Source organism: Phocoena sinus, chromosome 3 (assembly GCF_008692025.1).
Source record: "Phocoena sinus isolate mPhoSin1 chromosome 3, mPhoSin1.pri, whole genome shotgun sequence".
Lineage (NCBI taxonomy): Eukaryota > Metazoa > Chordata > Mammalia > Artiodactyla > Phocoenidae > Phocoena > Phocoena sinus.
Window position 1 is genome coordinate 109,973,278 of NC_045765.1, and position 19,837 is coordinate 109,993,114.

At 43.3% G+C, this 19,837-nt stretch overlaps 1 protein-coding gene across 2 annotated transcripts in view; it reads right to left on the reverse strand.

The window, feature by feature from the left end:
* Window positions 1-6,260: 6,260 nt before the first annotated feature.
* The window catches only part of CMYA5 (cardiomyopathy associated 5), a 103,474-nt gene continuing 89,897 nt past the window's right edge, over window positions 6,261-19,837 (reverse strand). For both annotated transcript variants that reach the window (XR_004349436.1, XM_032629137.1), the window contains 4 exons: window positions 15,421-15,554; window positions 14,042-14,141; window positions 11,780-11,953; window positions 6,261-6,658 (listed from right to left, as the gene is read on the reverse strand). Coding sequence is in view for 1 of the 2 variants with exons in the window: in XM_032629137.1 (XP_032485028.1) it covers window positions 6,412-6,658; window positions 11,780-11,953; window positions 14,042-14,141; window positions 15,421-15,554 (655 nt within the window). In the remaining variant the exon portion in view is untranslated. The remainder of the gene's footprint in view (window positions 6,659-11,779; window positions 11,954-14,041; window positions 14,142-15,420; window positions 15,555-19,837) is intronic.

Consider the following 19,837-nt stretch of genomic DNA (forward strand, 5'->3'; position numbering starts at 1 on the left):
GTTACTTCTTGTTAACTCACCCAGAATATAACCTGAAGTCCTTACTTGGCCTTTAAGGGCATTATGAACTGGTCCCCAGCTACTGTCTGCATCCATAGCATTCTCTCCTCCTTGATTATTCCACTCCAGTCCCATGGCCTCCTCACTGGTCTTTTAACACACCCCCATGCTGCTGCCTCAGGACCTCTACACTTGCTGTTCTTTCTGTAGGGAATACTATTCCTTTGCAGATATCCACATGAAGTGTTCCCTCACTTTATTTAGGTCTTTATTCAAATATCACCTTACTAGAGACGCTGTCCCATCATACCTCCAATATGTAGCAGTACCTGCCTCCTTTTACTCTTCATTCTCTCACCCTGATTTATTTTTCTTCCTAATTCTTATTCCCCACTGACATACTATGTATGTGCTTATTGTTTGTCTTCCTCCACTAAAATATAAGCTCCTTGCAAGCAGGGACTTTGTCTGATTTGATGACTGCCATTTTGCCAGGGTCTAGAATAGCACCCGACCCATAGTAAGTACTCAATAAATCTGTGTTGAATGAATGAAATGTGCTTCTCCTTCCCCATTTTCCTTCTTCCTATTTATTTTTCCTGAGGCCTCCAAAGTTACAAAGTCCTCAAATAACATGTTGACTCTGGAAGTGTATCATTCTCCCTGAAGTGCCTAACATGTAGTAAGGTCCTCCGTGGTGTCAGGCAGCCCAACACGAAGTCTGGAAGCTCGGGTTAGGTTGAGAAAGGATTTCCAATCATTAGCTAGTTGTACAGAAATCCATGGAAGGGAAGATACTAAGGGATTCTAAAACCATTCTAAGGAGTAATGGCCAAATTCATCTTTGGAAAAGAAGTGCTCTTTGGTTCAGGGAATTGCTTTTAATGGACCTTTTAGTTCTGCAAAGAAAGGCCTAAAGTCTGGGCAGGATAGAAGAGCCTGAGATAGGAGGGCACAATTTTGCTCTCAGTCTATTACAAAGGTGTCTATATTGGTAAGAGAAGTGTTTTTATGTTTTCTAGTTGCACTGGCTGATGTGAAAAAAACAAAATTTAAACAGAGCTAGAAACTTAAAGAATAAAGTAGGAAGGAGAGGTTTGTCTGTTCAATATGTCTGGAACACTGGGCTGAAGAAGGTATCAGAGGGGGCTCCTGGCAACATGAGGTGCTTCACATTCAGTTTTATTTTGTCTCATAATCTATGAAGAAATTTCCCTTATTAATCCCAAGTCTTCAACAGAAGCTATGTTAACCGCTGCCAACGTCAGCCTTGTGTTAGCACTGCCTTAAGGAATAAATGGAGACTATGTCAATGTTTTGGATGGTGAAGGTCAAATGGGACCAGGGAAGCATGAAGAAGTAGTGGTGAGGCGGCTAGAGCAGGTGGAGGAGAATTTGGAGGACAGAGATGTCAACAAGGAGAATGTAATCACTTAGAGAAATTCTTGGAAAGTTGACATAGGAATCAGAATTTCTTGCAATCAATATAATATCCATATTTGGATAGTAAAAGAAAAGGGACTCGGAGAGAATGAGAAATTTAGGGACTTTGTGGTCCCTAAAGTGAATTCTGCATCACAGAATTCGGACTTGAATCTCAGTGGTTATCTACTTTTAAAACTTTATTTAACCATAGAAACCTGTTCATCAAATAACCTATTATATAGAAACCAGCAGGTAAAACAGAATAAAACTGAGCCACTGTGATGGAAAGGGATAGAGGTTTGAATTTATGCCCAGTTGGCTTTCCCATTGGATCCCACGTTGGCCCTCAGGCCCCTCTGGGGGATCCCAGTACCCCAGGAACATAGTTTAAAAACCATGGATCTAGAACTCAAAGCAAGAATATACTCTTTAATATTCCAGATGGTTGATCTTTCAGCCTGACTCTGAGGGCTCATTACCTGCTAAGCAGCATGTCTCTGAGCCAGCTGTCACTGATGGGGTGTTCTCCTTTCTCTTAAACCAAATTCCTCAACCCTGGGACTTCTACCCACTGGTCCTGGTGTAAAAATCAAAATAAGCCTATTCTTTCCATATAACAGCCCTTCAAGTCTTTGAAGACCTCTAATTTCCTTCCTTAACTTGTCTTTGTTCCAAGTTAAACATTCTCAACCCTCCAACTATTCGCAAACTATTCTTACATTCATAGGCTATTTGGGCACCTGAAATTACTGATATTGATTAGAGAAAACAAACAGCATAGAGTTAAGACCAAAACAGGGGCACATAAAAGAGGGGTACAACCACACACACTATGAGGGTAGTAAAGGAAAATAAGAGATGTTGATCTGCTACTCTGAAAACTGTACAGAAATATGTCCTCCTCCCTACCCAACCCTGCCCGCTCCTGGCACTGTGAAGTGGTCTGGAAATCAGGTCGAACTTCATTCAGCTCAGGGCTGCGCCCTGGATCACTCCCTAATAGTCACCAAATCAGAGATACGAGGGGATGGCTATCGACAGTGGAGGCACTCAGCTCTTACTATTATTATTTTGAAAACGTCCCCCAGCAGCTGGGCTCCGGAATTCAGGACAGTAAGTGCCTAGCATGGGTTCATCCCCACTAGTCTTAATCGACCACATGTGCATCCACACAGTTATTGATCCTTGCCTAATGCCATGGACTCTATTAACTAAAAACAAGTGACATTCTGTAACCATGGATCCATCAGTTGTTTCGGAGCAGGCTGTATCAGAATGTCAGCATCGTTTAGTGGTTATTATTGGATTTATCTTAGGCACTGGCTTTGGTGGAGGCTGTAGGGGTCAGGGAGGTGAGCTGCAACACGTAGGGCTAGTTGCACAGCTGGAAAGTATGCGACCAGCTCAGTATGAGGGCGCCCCACCAACCTCCCTGAAACAAAACTTCGGCCTCCTGCTGTCGAGGTGTTTCACACACACCCTATTGGTGGCTTGAGGCTTGGAGACACATGCATGTTGCGCATACCAGCAGTGGGCAGACAAGGAAAACCGCACTTGACATAGGAGGGTCCTTTCAGTGCCGATCCTGCCTCTGCGTGCCTGGACCGTATCCTTTGCCTGTGATAAAGCTCTTCCATGAGTATAAAACTGCTTCAGTCCTGTGAGTTCTTTCAGAGATGATTAATGGGTAATTAACACAGCAAGGGTGAGAAAGGACTTCAGATACAAGCCATTCTGCGGCCTGAAGGGTGCTTCTGATGGGAGAGTGTTAGCGTTTGGTGCTGAAAGCACACAGTTTTGTAAGTGGGTGTGATGAAGTACAATTCTTAGTTCTGTTGGATGTTAGGGAAGCACGTCCAGAAAAACAACAGGCACGTGGTCCGGTTTGCTCCAACAGAAAACTATTTCTAACTTTGACAAAGAATGCATCCAGCCAGAGTTGCCAGGTATGTGTGCAAACAGATAGAGAAGGCCCACAGTGTTCGTCCTCATTTTCTTTCTTTTTCCCACACGCTCCTTTATTTTGGCCCTGTACTTGTTAGGGGCAACACTGTGGTTTCACGTATGTGGTTTCATGTCTTTTTTCCACAAATAGAATATTATACATGCTTCTGAATCCTAAATAACGTCATTGGTATTGAAGAAAGAATCAAGGTATCCCATGTCTGCCAGGACTATGACAGCATTGACAACAAAACAGAGGCTTGGGAAGGAAGTCAATTCAGGAGGGAAGAGAATGTGTATATATGAATGAATGTATGTGTGCATACATGTATATTCAGATGTGTATGTGTGGTATGTGTGCGAGAGAGTATGTACACACACACGTAATTTTCACACACCACGTATATGTAGAAAAAATGATCTGCGATTAAAAATGAAACAAAATATAACCATTTTATTCTCTTAGCTCAGGATTTGAGCTATATCTAAATCCAGGCTCTGCCACCTGCTGGCTGTGACTATGTACAAGTCAGTTAACTGCTCTGAGACTGGTTTCCTCATCTATAAAATGGCAATTTTTATTGTGCAAGGTTCTGATGGGGATTAAAAGAGATAATGCATGGGCTATACATGTTATCAACCATCAACAGATTTCCAGAAGAGAAATTTTGACCAAAATTTGCTAACTTCCTTTCTTTTCTCTGAGGATCTGTAGTGAGAAGAGGAAGGACAAGAAGGGAATGGAACTCAGAGAAGAAGGACCAAGGAGGAGGACATGAGGAAATAGCATTAACTTCACTCTACTTGTCTGCACTGGAATAACCCCCTAGGAACCAACCAGGAACTCGCCTATCTGTCAACAAAGGCAGCTAAAACATGATCTCCTGACCCCACTGTCCTCCCTGCCACCATCCACTTGCTATGGAGTCAGAGACAGGAGGCCACTTACCGGGGATGCAGTGGAGGGTTGGCCACAGAGGGTCTCCAGCATCCCCTGTCAGGATGTTTTATAAGCTAAAAACGCTGTGCCATTTCACATGCTTCTTTAATCTCATGTTTGCAATTATCCTGAGAAAAAGGCATCACTAAAGCATCTGAGTTGTGTAACGCGCTGACCTGTAAGGACTGAATCACGATTTGAACCTAGTTCTTCCCATTACTACATGGCTTCCTCCTCGATACCAGAGCTGCTTCCAACTTGATGGTGGGCGTTGCTGGTGTCCTGTCCCATTCGCCCCAGCTCACCTGAGTGCACCAGCAGCCGTATTAGAGGGTTGTCAGCCCACTGTCAACTGTGTCAGGCACCTATGTTTCTTGTGCCCTTTGAGGGTTTTCTTGTGACCACAGGAGCTTGCAAGGAACACAACCTGGAAAGGTAGGGAAAGGGAATTTAATGTCCCCTAGGGTGCCCTGGGGCAATGCTCAGCCAACTGGGGTTGGAGAGAAGCACTTACATTTCAGCCTCTGGCATGTTCTGAGTGGTTTCTGGGGGTGCCCCCAGCATGAGAGCCCCAGGTGTTCACAGTGTTAATAATCCACCCATAAAACATGTCCTTCATCCGCTCTTGCCCCTTCCTGTCTCACTTTCCCCACTTCCTCACACGTGCTTCCTCGGATACCTCCTATGTAAAGAACCCACGCTAAATCTTTACCTCGAGATCTACTTTTGGAGGAACCCCAACTGAGTCAAATTCTAAATTCCATGTGGTTGCTGTTACTGCTGTTATTGTTTTGAATCACACTACATTCCCACCAAAAAACGTAACAATGACCGTGGGGTGCTGACCAGTCAGAACCTCATTAACACTTTTAAGGCTTGAAAAAACTGAAGACGGTGTTTCCCATAAAGCAACAAGTTATTCCTCCTGTTTCACGAGGTACCCTTCTTCCCAGCAGCTGCTCCAATTTCAAAGCAGGATGATGAAGGCTTTGAAGGCGCTCTGTTAATGCAGTTACAGATCCAGTTTGGGCATGCTAGCTATTAAACAATGGACTTTAGGATATATGCCAAAAGTAGGACATTGTCTCTCGACATAAGAAAACAACTGAATTGGTAATGTCAAAAAAAAAATCTGTAAGTATGATCAAAGTATTTATATTCTGGAGAACAAGAGCAGTCATCTCCACATGCATTCTAGATTTATCAACTCTGCACACATATTTTAGGAAGATTTTGAGAGATTTCAATACAATATCTAAAAATGACCCACCATTTTATTTTTAGCAAAAAGAGATTCTCAGTTTCTGGTAGTTGTCTGTAACTACAGGCTGAAAATGTTTCGATTTTAAAACATGTATGTGTAAAATTCTCACATGAAAATGAGCTGTAGCACAACCCACTGCAGTGTGATGGCTCTTTATTCACAGTTTGTCCCGTCCAGAGATGCCAGACTCACGTCACATGCAGTAAGTTCACATAACACGTTTTGTTTTACAGACTCTAACCATTTATTTAACAAAATGGAAATTTCTAATATCTAGCACTTTTCTACACTTAAAATTACAGGGAAAAGAGACTCGTGTTCTACAGTATATAATGATTACAAAAGAGTTCGTTATCAGCTCTGAATGGTTAAAACACTTTCTCTGCTGATTCGGACTCCACATCCTTTAGTGAAGTGAGATGACATTTTTCTTGTGGAAAAGGCCAGTGTTTCTTGTTGGAGGAGATGTGTCACCAGCACAACCCTCCCTTCACTCAGACCTGTCTATCTGAGGATTTCTTTTACCAGTGAAACAGGTGGGAGTCCATTTCACTATTTTGATATCCAAGTCAGATATCAATCCTTTTAACTTAGGGAAGAACTCGAACATATATAAACCAAAAGGCGGAGATTGCTCTTTCCATCCTTTTCACTCACGTGACGCTCTGGAAAGTCACAGTTTTCTTGGTGGCTTTGCTCGCGTGCTGATCCCTGTTCATGGAGCTATTACGAGTGCTAATGGGCAGAAGACGTTTTGAATGATGTCTAGCACCCACAGGAAAGAACAACGGACCCCCCAAATTTGAATTTTGTTCTTGCAAACTCTAAAAGCCAACGATCACTTGTGCCTTGCAGAATCTGGGGGCTCTATTCCCAGGTGCAAAGTGCATTTTCCGGGTTTCTCCAGAGCAAAGGCAGGGTGGACGCCCTCATTAAACCTGTGCCTGATGATGAAGAGCAACTGTCCGGTCTCAGAGTTTATAAACAGGAGCCTTTGGGCGGTGTAGTCCAGTAGGATGCCCACTCTGGAGGGACGCTCCGTCACGTGGACATCGCTCACAATGCCACTGTAGAAAAATGTGTATCTGAAATGGAATGGAATGGGAATTGAAAACTTTGGAAATCTTGAAGGACCATGATAAAGAGAATTACTTGGAGATCACCGATTGTGCAGTTGTTCACCTCAATTCACAATGAGTTGCAATAACATTGTCCCAAATACTTTAACCAGATCCCTCCTAGATGATAAATGCATAGCTCTTCCCAACAGACGAGTATTTTTAATAATTTTGCTCCTTCTACATTAGGAGGCAGTCCCAGAATAACCAACATATGCCTCCCTTGTGATTTTTCTCAACATTTTAATTCTTTCCCAGCTGCCCACGTGTTTTAACTACTGCATTCATGGTGTGTCATTCTTTTGAATAAAACTCCTTTGAGGCTGCCATGTACTTTAAAAAGTACCGCGGGCTTGCCTTCCATAAAGTGTATCAATTTTACCATTTAAAAATTTTGTAAGTAACTTACATAAGGACCTTTATGAAGTTTAAGAAATATTTCATTATTTTTGCCCAACTTCATCTTTTGTACACTCCCACTGCCCCAAATCAACTTTCCTTTTCATCTTCTCACCCTTACAGCCAAGAGGGGGAGCCTTTGATTTCTTTCTTCAATTCAAACAAATTCAGTTCAACATGTAGTCATTGGGCATATCTGTGTGTCCTGTACTTTGCTAGACCTCTGCACCTCTGGGGGATATGCAGACCATAGCATACTGTCCTTGCCCCCAGGGACCCCACACTCTACTGAGCAGGAATGAAAATTGTTGATGACTTAAACATGGGCGGGGGCTGAGTGAGACTCCAGTTTAGAGCACAGATTGGTAAAGCGTTTCCTTACACATTTAATGGACCTGGTTTAGTTGTGAAAGGAAAGGTTCAAGGCCAGGCTGGCAAGGAGAAATTGCTGAACAGAAGAAGTCAAATTGCTCTATGCAAAAAAATAACACAAGGTGGGAGTTTTCTCCTGGCAATCTTAGAAACAGAGGGTGGAGCCCTGAGAACAGAAGAAGAGAAGAAATGAGAGATGGAAGAGAAGAAAAGAGATGAGGGACAGATCTGTGGATATGATAGGTCTGAGGGTGGGAGTGACACTGGGAAGACTGGGGCCGGAGAAACTGGGTGACTCTGGTGTGGCTGAGAAGGACAAGGACCTTGAAGACCTGTGACATCTCTCTTAAAGGCCCAGAAGCTTGAGTGCAGGAATATTTAGGAAATGGCAAGTTAGCTATTTCCTCGCTGAACGAAGCTCACGTGAAAGGGCAGAGGTTCACGGGGATGGAAGGTAAGCGAGACTTCCACAATGATAAAGGACCTCTTCAGTGCCTTGCTAATGTGAAATATGGCAGAACATTATGAAGTTTTAGAACCTGTAAAGCACACAGAGGCTGCAGGTGGCAATGATGGACAACAGCACTGGGCTGTTGTCGGGCTGCCCAACTTCATCCTTGGAGAACAGGTGGAGAACAGGCTGGGGCTCTTACAGAAGGGGCTTGGGGAGCAGATGGGCTCACATTCAGCCAAAGAAGAATGGTCAGAACCGGATGGGGAAAAAAGGGAGAAGGCGATCCAAGCCATCGGGGCAGCAGAAGCAGTGATGAGGTGGCAGAATAAACCTGTATGTCATGGAGAACATCACCATCTGATTGATGGGTTAGGAGGGGACATGTGAATGACTTTAAGGATATTACCCGGATAGGTAAGTCAGAGGCCAGGCTCTAGACCTGCCCTGTCCAATATAGTGGCCACCAGGCACATGTGGCCACTTAAATTAAAATTAAGTAAAATTAAGTAAAATTCAAAATTCAGTTCGTCAATCCTATTAACCACATTTCAAGTTCTCAAGAGCCACATATGACACCATTTTTCTATTTTTGCAGAATGTGTGATTGCACAGCACTGGTCTAGAGGGTTCTGAATGCCCATATAAGCCATTTCCCTACCCTGCTTAGAAGGTCCCCGGTGCCCACAGGCCCAGCCCCGGTCAGTCCCTGAGCTAATCGCTACCATGGAGGTCAAGGAGGGAAAGACATTCCTTGAAGCCTTGGACCCACCAGTTCTACAGGGCCTGGAATTCGCCCTGTCTTGTTTCTGCCTCCATTTCCTACTGAGCACATCACTTCCTTCTCCAACCTGCACTCCGGCCTGAAACCAAGCCTATCTGCCGTGGCCTGACTCCCTCCCTATCCTTTGGACTGCTGGTCCCTGTTCAAACAAAGGTCATCCAGAAGCCTGATTCTTGACACCTGCATGACCCTGGAACTACCTTGGCGAGGTTTCCCACCTGGGTGGACCACCCTTGTGAATCTCACTGATGGCCCAGAATGAGCCCAGCCAGACTCCTCTCCACCCTGGTGGCCACTCCCCTCAGGCTTCCTCATACTCCAGCCTGGTCACATTCTTCCTGGCTTCCCCCTTCACTGTGGTCCCACCTGAGTGTCGAAACCACTGTAGATGTTTGTAGACTTTTGAGCAGAAAAGGAAGGGGCGTGATGCAAACGATGTTTGAGAAATATTTGTCAGCTGTGACACATAGAATGGCTTGCAGTGGGTGGAGACTGGAAGAAGAACACAGGCATGTTGGCTGTGGATGAAACTAGTAAAGGAAACAAAGCCTTGAACTAGAGAAGTTAGGAACAGACAGGATGAAATACCGTTGATTCTTTCTCCTTAGACTCTCTTCATTTCTCCTATCCAGTTGTGACATCTTAAAGCCTGATGTAAGTAGAATCAAGAGTAATACCGCTTGGGGCTTCCCTGGTGGCGCAGTGGTTGGGAGTCCGCCTGCCGATGCAGGGGACACGGGTCGTGCCCCGGTCCGGGAAGCTCCCACATGCCGCGGAGCAGCTGGGCCCGTGAGCCATGGCCGCTGAGCCTGCGCGTCCGGAGCCTGTGCTCCGCAACGGGAGAGGCCACAACAGTGAGAGGCCCGCATACCGCAAAAAAAAAAAGAGTAATACCGCTTGGTTTAAATCATGAAGCGAGAAAAATGGAGAAACACAGGAGGGTCTGCTATAGCAGGACTCTCAGTAACCTGAAGGCCAGGGTGCTCTAATTTGGAACATGAAATGAGGCATTTAAGACCTGACCTCTCTGTGCTGTGACCACACACAGCACAGTCCTCCCAAAATCTACAGAACCTACCCTGGGCCCACAAGAGCCAAAGACCAAAGTTGTTGAACCTGCTGAATGAAATGAACAGTTCTGTTTTCTAGAGTCTAGAACTCTGTATTGGACTCTCGTCTTTGGTTTGGGTTCTTAAGGGTTCAAGTGTCTAAGGAAATTTTCATGAAATCAATACCTAGTTCCAGCTCTAAGTCTACCGATTATAAACGCTGGGTTTGAATGACTTCAGCTCTAGGAGGAGGCTGAATATCAATTAATCATCATGGCTCTGCCTTGATGGAATGTGACTTTAAATAGCTCTTGGAGATGGTGTCCTTATGAACCATGTCAGAGAATCAAACTCTGTCAAGTAGGATGCAGGGAGAGATGTGCAGCCAGAAATATGCAAAATCCCAATCTGTGGGCCTTTTTCTGGGAACTTGCGAGCACTGCTTCCTTTTTAAGCATTACATTTGAATAATTCCTCACATTTGATTCTTCATGATTTCAAAGCTCTTCCTTGTACCTGACTTCATGTGATCCTCACAACCCCAAAATGTAGCGGACCAGGCATCACTGTCCCCTGACAAGACAGATGAGGCACATCAGATATGCTCATTAGATTGACCAACTTCTGGCTGAGTAGTCCATATGAGGCTAGTCGAGAATGGAGCCAGGACTAAAATCAGGTTCCTGGCTCCAGTCTCATGCTCTTTTATTAGACTATCTTGTGCACATATTCAGTTCATAACATGCTCGCCTTATCTAACGCAGGTTAACAGCTTTTTCACATCAAGCGATTAAACAATACTAATGAGACAGGCTGGGACCCGGGACCGTTTACTGCAGCACTTGCACCTGGACAAATGTCTTCTTGAGCAACAAAATACAAAGAAACTATAAAGGACTAAAAACAACTGCATGCATGTCCAGTTGGGGCAAAGTATGAACAACAAGATACAAAAAGCCCAAAACCCAACTGCCACTTCTGAGGTGCTGGGGGCAAAAGCAGGGTACTGCGCATGATCCGTGCCCGCAGCACCGCCAAGGGGGTGGGCGGACCACCTAAGCCACGCCTCCCGCCTGACCCAGCAATCCTCCCCTACCCTCAGCCCATATAACGGACCAGCTCACTCCCCGTCACGGAGCGAGCGTGGGTACCTATTACTTGTTCTCGCTCTCTCCTGCTGCGGCAGGAGTCCCAATAAAGCCTTGCCTGCATTCCTCGTCTGGCCTCTTATCAATTTCTATTGATTAAAGAGTCCAAGAACCCAGGTCGGTAACACTAATAATATAGACCAGAGGTTAGTCAGCTTTGTCTGTAAAGGGCCAGATAGTAAATATCTTAGGCTTTGGGGCCATTCAATCTCTATTACAACTAGTCAACTCTGCCACTGTAGCACAAAGGCAGCCATAGGCAATACGTAAACAAATGAGCTTGACTGTGTTCCAATAAAACTGCATTTACAAAAAAAGCAGCGGGTCATGTTTGGCCTGTTGGGCTATAGTTTGCCAACCCTTAATATAGACCAACGGCGGTGGGGGAGGGGGGTGGTACTGGGGACCTACTTCTTCCTCAGTCCTGTTGACTCCTCTGTGGAGGGAGCCCTTTCGGCCTTACCCTTGTGGTCTCTCCCCACCCTGGGGTGAGCTTTGAAGGAAAAACTGGCCATGCATGTGTTTCCCTAACTCTTCCTGACGAGTTTCCTGAGGAGATGCACATGCTTCTCCAGGAACCTACCCTGCCCCACAGGATGGGAAGCTGCCCTGGCCAAGGCTCTGCGTGGGTACAAGTCTGTCTATTAATAGGGTTCGATATAAGAAACACTCTTGCTTTCACATATGAACCACGTTCTCTAAAACCGGCTTCCTCAGTAATCAGAGTAGTAGTTGAATCTCCAAATACTTGAGTCTTCTGTTTTCTTTCTCAGCTGACTCAGAACTTGGGCAGGGAAGTGAGAGGTTATTTATTAGGTCCCTCAGAGCCCTCTGCCTAGACATCAACGCATGACACTTTGATTAAGTGGGGAGGGGCAGGCTTACCTCTGCGGCTCAGAGCAGTGCATGTACCACGCGGTCTCTCCTTGTCCCAGGGCACCAGCCTGCACTGCCGAGCTGGAGCAGATGCCCAGTCGGTACGCTGGGCAGTCTGTGACAGTGGTTTCCCAGTAGTGCTGGCCACAGGCAGGGAGCTCCTCACCCAGCACTGATGGGATTCTGCAGGCAAAGTTGATCAGCCAGCCTTTATCTCATAAACACCAACATTCATAAATGTGTACACAGTTTAAGCTGGATTCTATCCTCGGAAACTGCTGGAGTTTGACTAAAGACATTCATTGTTCATTGTGCCCCCGACCATGACCCGATGGCCACAGAATTCCCCAAACCCTCAACACGCATTTAACATATTTCTACTGCCACACTCAACACACATGTATTACACATAGCATCTCTTGGAGGGACTGGGAACCAGGAAATTAGAATAATGGCAGGATAAAAAGAAATGGCACAATCTCTGCTTTCAAAGAGAATGAGGAAATATAAGGGAGGCAGGTGGAGAATTCCAAGAGAGCATGACTTGCAAAGTTTTCTTCCAAAACGTGCACATACACAAAAAGGAGTCTCTAAAACCTTCTCTCACAATGGGTTCCAGTGTCTGCTGACTTTCCTGGGCACAGAGACCGAAAACGGTGCTGCTCCTGAAGAGCAAGCTGTCTGGGGAGGCCAGAGCAGAGCGGAGTTCCACCTGGATGAACCAGGTGTAATGCTTGTGCTCCTCAGAGGCTTATGGTCAACAGTCTTTGGGACTCTGGCTTCTTTAGATGGTAGCAGGTACACCTGAGAGGTTGTCGAAAGGTCTCTTTTTGTCTCACCTCAGCTATTTTTGTAACAGACACGGTGAAGTGAACCAAAGCACTTTCCACTGCGGATGGGTGACCTTGTTTGCATGAATTGCTCAGTTTTGCTTTGAAATGGCTGAGACAGCAAGGAAGCATTTTTAATTTAAGCAGTATTAATATTCAGTCAGCACCCTCTCCCCCTCCCCTTTAACAGATGAGAAAGTGATTAATGCAAAGGAATGTACTTCATTTTCTCGTGTCTTTACCCAACAACCTCATTTCAGAGAGGGGGCTACTGATGGGCCCTTGCTCTCTGGAGCAAAGCCCAGCTGCCTGATATTTATGAGTTAATTTTCAGGTTAATAATAAATAAGTAAAATTCTATCAAATACATTAGTTATTATCTATGAACTCTTACCAACCTCCAATCTATTTCTTTTCTCTTTGATTTTTTTGAGAAATCCAAAAGAGACAGAAAAGCCCAATCTATTTCTTAAATCTTTTTTTCCCCTGAATTCGCTCATTTGTACATGCTTAGCATCTCCAGTGTTCTGGGCCCCAGGCTAGATTCTGGAGATTAAAGATGCGGAAGATGAGGCTGTTGCTTGAGGACTAGTCAAAATGGAGCATCTGACCAACGACTCCACAAGTGCTCAGACCTTTTTGCGGATAAGATCAAGGGTGCCAGGGCCCAGTAAAGGCTTGGTCATTTCCAGGAGCAGGTAACACCTGAGCTGAGCCACAGACAGATGAATAGCAGACTGAGAGGAAAACAGCACAAGTCGCCGTTGGTGGGCTCAGGGCTATACTGTGAGAGCACCCTGGGCGCATCAGTGCCAACAGCAGTGTGTTTCGCATGCTTTTCACGTACTTTCTCCCATTTGACCATTTTGACCCTCAAAATAACCACGAGAGAGTGCAGGCAAATTGCAGAGCAATCTCCCCACCGTGCCCTCAGCTTTTGGATTTCTTTACTTTGCTGCTTCCTTTTGTGGGAGCTTCTGGGTGATGTGGTGGTGAGGGGCGGGGGAGGGCAAGATCCTGAAAGTCCTGCACGTGGCCAGAACCAGAAACTCAACAAAATGTCATTCTCTTCTATTCCTTTTCAAGTGGATAGATTCAAAATCTGGTTTGCTGTTGAAATAATAGAAGAATTAACCCAGGCTCTTTTTTCATTGAACCAGAGATAATGCCTTAGAACAGCCTATGTGTTAAACAAAACCATCTGTGCTTATATTTCCAATAAAAATATTGACACTTGCTCCAAGTTTGAATGATCTCTGTCACTTTCCCCCTAATAACGAACCATAACTGAACTGTATGTGTGTGTACCAATTTATGCTCAATGTCACACATACCAGGCATGTGCACTAAGCCAAGAATGTGCTCAGGTGAGGCCACACTGAGGTGACCCCCTCAGAAGACTCTCCTGCGGAGGCATCTAGTGCTTTCTTCTTCTACTTACTCTGTCAGCCGTCTCTTCTCAGCGAAGCTGATCTCTGTTCCATCTGAGGAAATCTGCAGAGCGGGATGAGCCGTTTCCCTCAGCAGGAGAAATCTCGTTCCTATTGTAGTTAGAAAATAGGATTATAACATTACTGCAATGTCGAGCGCTATCCCTGGGCCAAGCCCCGCATTTCAGATCGTAGTCTCCCTTGCTTCTAACATCAAAATCCTCTGCACAGTGTTTTCAGATCCACAGCAAAATTGCATCCGTGAAAAGGACTAGTGAACATCAGCGGCTGGTCACCTCACCCGGTGTGCTTCTCCTGTACTAGCGCTCACTCTATTATGCAAAGTATGCTCCCTGCACCAGCAGCACCTACCTACCTCACCTGGAAACTAGTTAGAAATGCAGAATCTCGGGCCTGCCCCAGACCTCCTGAACCACAATCGGTATTTTAACAAGCTCCTTGGGAGATTCACGTGCACATTAAAGTTTGAAGATGCAATGGTCTATCTAACCTCCAGGAGTGGTTCTAACAGTGGACAGTACAGGCACCATTTGGGACTGCAGGGAACACACTTCTGGACAGACAGCCCTCATGCCCTCTCTTTATAAACATCAGGCTGGCCCTCACCACATCACACCCAAGGTGCGTGCTCAAGTTTTTGCTGGTTAAGCAAATCACGTAACATGCCACCCTCAATCTTGCCATCTTTGGGTCTAGCGTAAGATGATAAAATGATCACTCTTCCACTCCTCATTTCTTTTCACAATAATTGAGAACAGCCAAGCATTTTTTTGTTGGCACCATCAAGAGTATTTTCCCCAAAATGCCCTTGAACAGTTTCATCACTTTTTTGAGTTGCTCACTCATTCATTCATTCAACAAACATTAATGGGCACAAACCATGTGCTAGGCATGGAAAATAAACAGAAGAATAAGACTAGAAGCTTGTTCATAGAGTTCACAGGGTAATAAAATAAGAATATCCTCATCCCACTCTTCCCCCAACACACATACGCTCAAAACATACCCACAAACTATAGCACATTGTGAACCAAACAAGAATCATCTGAGGAGACTTAAAACACTTGTCAGAGCCCATATCCAGGTAAATTAGACCAGGATCTCCAGGAGTGGGTTCCCCACATCAGTATTTTCTTTAGCACCTGGACTGATTGCTAATGGGTGGCCAAGGTTGAGAATGTCTTAAACCAGAAAAACAAAAGAAACACCTTGACCTTTGGCCAATCTTGGGTCCTCGTGCCAAAAACCTAGTCCTGCCAGCAGGTTGGGGGCGTGAAGAAGTGGCCCTCTAGGATGTCTTCTCTGGGTGGTGAAAGGGAAGGAATGGGAATGCTTGGAAATAGTTCTCTGTGTGCAAAGGAGAAGGTACCTCTGGTGGAAATGAGGGCAGCTTCACTCTGTTCACTTGTCCCAAATGCACTGATGGCTTTCACGTAGAAAAAGTAATTGTCATTGGGTTGGAGGTTAACTTTCAGTTGGAGTCCTTTAATTCCAGAGAAAGATCTAAATATGAAGGGAAAATAATAATTTTAAACATAACCCTATATGCTAAACAACTCATCATATTTCAATCCTGTAGTGGATGAACATCTTTTATTAACAACAAATCACTTATTTTTCCCTTTTTATGACCACCGAGTTAGCAAGCCAGATTTTATAAAATGGCCATTGTCCACTAAATTTACTTTATCAAATCATTTCTACCTTGGTCAACTTTTGTCCAATATTGTGACTTCCAAAATGCTCTTTGGAATAGAGCCAACCAAACTTTTTTTTTTTTAATTCAGAAAATAGACTAATTTTGTGGTTAATGAGTCCCCAAGGATATATTGTTTTCTTTATCAAATTTTGGCTGAGAGGGCACTTGTGGATTAAGATGATATTAAACCAATCTGTAATGCAAAAGACACCATCTCATTAACAGATCCTGAATAGTGGAAAACTTAAGGTGAGTGTTGATTTTGTACATGGTCATCATGCCAAAGCCAGCCAACTTATAGAAACTGAAGATCTCTAAAGAAGACAATATCCTTTAGAGCAAACTTCATCCTGGAGAGAAAAGAGAATTCTAACTGCCAAATAAAATCCCCAAAGCTGCTGTTCCTAAACCTCCCATTTACAGTAAAAGAAAAGTGCTGGTTGTGGTATCTAAATGGCAGCAGGCTTGGCAAGAACACTGTAACAGCCCAACCATTTAAGCACAAATGGACTTGTTGGATTTGAAGATGGAGCTCTGAACTTGCCAATGAGCTGGAATAATTTTTGTGCCTCTTTTCCATTCTCTTTTATCTGCTTGATATCACGTCCTAGAGCATTTATACAAATAAAGTATACAAGTGCTCTTTCTTTTAGCCTCCATTTGGAGAGGCTTTGGAGAGAGTTACAAGTTAGGCTCCTTGCTAATAAAAGAAGTCCTAATCTGAGTACTAAAGAATCAGAATCCTGTTCCTGTTAGATGTGCATTGGATACTAGTCATTGAAAACAATAGTACAATAGCCTTCAAGTTCATTCTCAGAGGGAAATGCGGGTTTTTTTAATCTGTTTGTTTGCTTTGTTTGTTTTTTATTTTCTTTGTGTTTGTTTTATTATTAATGAAGGTACCACGAAATCATCAGAATCAAAGAGTGGCCACTGTACATTCTCAGACTGATTTTTGTTTTCAGGTTATTTCTCCTTCTGTTGACTTACTTCATTCTCAGTACCTACATTAGAGAATACCATGGAGAACCAAGAGAAGGAAAAAGTATCATTGACCCAGAAAACAGATGAACTTAGACTTTTTAGAAGCAGAAAATCTGTACAGAGTAACAATCCCTCCCCCATCAAAGCCCCATGTCTAAAAGCACAGGAAACTCACAATGTGTTCCTCAGCAGGAGGGGCCAGGGAGGGGAGAAGCCTGGGTCTATTTGTATATTTGCTATTTAGTGCCTGCATCTGGTAAAGGTCAGTACAAACTCCCCAAACCTTATTGGTTGTTATTTCAGAACCTACCACCTGAGCAGGTCCTCACAGAGTACTATCTTTAGATGCATGGAGAACGCATGGACTGAGCCACATGTCCACTGACAACTAATAATGCTTCAATTTTTTAACAAAAAAACCAGGTCCTATGACTGAGAATGCAATTCCCAACTAATACCTAGATTATTATTCTGGGGTAGATGTATTGCTGATCTTATTTGCATTGATGACTGAAGAGATGTTTTCAATGTACATTAATTATAACAAGCTTATTGTCTCAATAAGCACACTCAGATCTGAACTCAATTTCAGACTTCATCCACTCATCAAATAAATGTTTATTGATCACGTATCATGTGCCCAGGCCCTGTCCCTGCTTGAGGGGTAAGTGACAAGGAGAGGTGAGGCAATTACATCTCTAGAAACTGGATAGAACATATGGGTTTCATTTTGTGATAATGCAGTTGTTAAATACCAAGGATGCTGCTTTTTGGGTAAGTTTTATGAAGTCTGTCAAGGAGGAAATTCCATATATATAGTCAATTGTATGCTATGTCTTAGTAGTCATTTAAAAAATAAAAGTTTACATGGTACAGAAGCCAATACATGGGATAAGATCTGCTTTCAGTGCGCGAACATGTCATGCAGACATGACAAATATGCCTAATGCCCTCGCTGACTCTATAAAAGCACCAGGCATGAAAATGAAAGTAATATGAAATATGGTAGGGCTTTATCGTTTATAAGTTGCTGTCTTATGCTCAAGCACCAAGAACAAAGCAAAAAAGCTCAGCTACGAACGGTTCATTTCCATGTCTATTTATTGTCTGACCTCACTTGAATGTCATAAAAGCCTCATGTCAGCTGTCCCTGCTCTTTAGCCAAATGAAAGCTTCAAAAGTTTTGGAATTTGAAATCTGAAGAGTGGCACTCTTCCATAGATTATATTTTTTATTTCAAAACCAAAAACTTGTCATAATTACAACTGAAACCACATGAGTTATAATAAGTTTTGCATAGTTTGGAGTAGAATTCAAATTCACAGAATAGCCAAACTGAAGTAAGTGATTAGACAGCAAATGGAACCTCAGCAAGTTGTTGATGCTTAGGTAAGAAGAGATTTCAGCCTTATCAATAATGTGACTAACCTGACAATGTTAGAAGTCTAGAGCCAGTAATAAAATTCAAAAGGCAATAAGAAATTTGACTCAAAGGGTTTCACTTTGGGTCATAAGTGTGAGATCCTCCCTACAAGTGTCATAGTGCAATGGAAAGGGAAGGCTTTATATGTGGAGGTTCCAGGAATGTGAGGACAAGGAAGCATCTAGGAACCCTGACACAGCAAATTAGCTGATTGCTGGTAGGGCATAAGCATGCTGTAGGGTTTGATCACAGAGCTCTGCACCCAGCAGGTCTTCAAAGGACTTCCGGCTTGCTCATTGGTAGGACAAAGCACATTTGTTAAACTCCAATGCTGTAAGGCAGAGAGAAATGATTCAAAGGAGACTCATTGTCTCCTCAGAAGTCTGAAGGGCTGCCATGTAAATGAGAGTGGTCTCCTCTTCTGCTATTTCAGAAGGAAACGAGTGGAAGCCCCCAGGAGGCCGACGTTTGTCCAATATAACAAAGACCTCTCTAGCCTGAGCCTTTTCCTTCTTTAATTTTTGCAAGGAATGATGGGAAAGTTTGCCACAACTAACCATAGACAATGGGGCAAGAATTATTGATATTTCACATGGGAATTGAAAAGGATCTTTATGAAGAAAAAAAACATTAGGGATTTAATGCTTAATGGGAAAATACTAAAAGCATTCCCATTAAGTCAGAGAGACAGACATGAGGTTAAAAAAAATTGGGAGGTAGGAGGTAAAATTATTACCATTTGCAGATGATATGACTGCTATCTAGAAAACCTAAGAAAATCAGACAAAAAACTCAGAATTTAATGTAAGAGCTAGATGTGAAACTAATATAAGATATCAAAATCGTTCATATACAAATAACAACTAGATAGAAGATAAAGCAAAAGAAAGATCTTATTTAGAATAGTGGCAAACATAACAAAAGTATATAAGATTTATATGAAAAATATTTTTGAAAATGGTACTGAAGGAAAGCACACAAAAGACTTGACTAAAAGGAAAGGCATACCAGTTCTTGGGTACAAAAATGCAACATCACAAAAATTTCAATACTCCCTAAATTAATCTATCAATTTAACATGATCTCTAAAAATACCAAATTGTCAGGGGCAGGGGAGTAGAGGTGACTACACAGTCTGATTCTAAAGATCATATGAAAAATAAACTAGCAAATAGCAAAAAAAAAAAGTCATGAAGGGGCAACCTAACCTACATGAATTCTAAAATTATAAAGCTATAATAATAAAAATAGCATGGTACTAGGGCATAAATAGATCGGTCAATGGAACAGATTATAAAGGTGAGGAATAGACCCAAATACATAGGTTCTTTAGTATATAATAGTGGAGGTATTTCAAATCAGAAGGGGGGTTTTCTTGCTGGCACAGCAGGATAGCCATAGTAGAAAAAATAAAGTTGGATTCCCTACTGTGTACTTCCTCCTGAAAGTAGATCTAAACTAACATTAATATTAACAAATACATATGGAGAGGAGCTTTAAGATGGCAGAAGAGTAAGACGCAGAGATCACCTTCCTCCCCACACATATATCAGAAATACATGTACATGTGGAGCAACTCCTACAGAACACCTACTGAACGCTGGCAGAAGACCTCAGACCTCCCAAAAGTCAAGAAACCCTCCCCACGTACCTGGGTAGGGCAAAAGAAAAAAGAAAAAA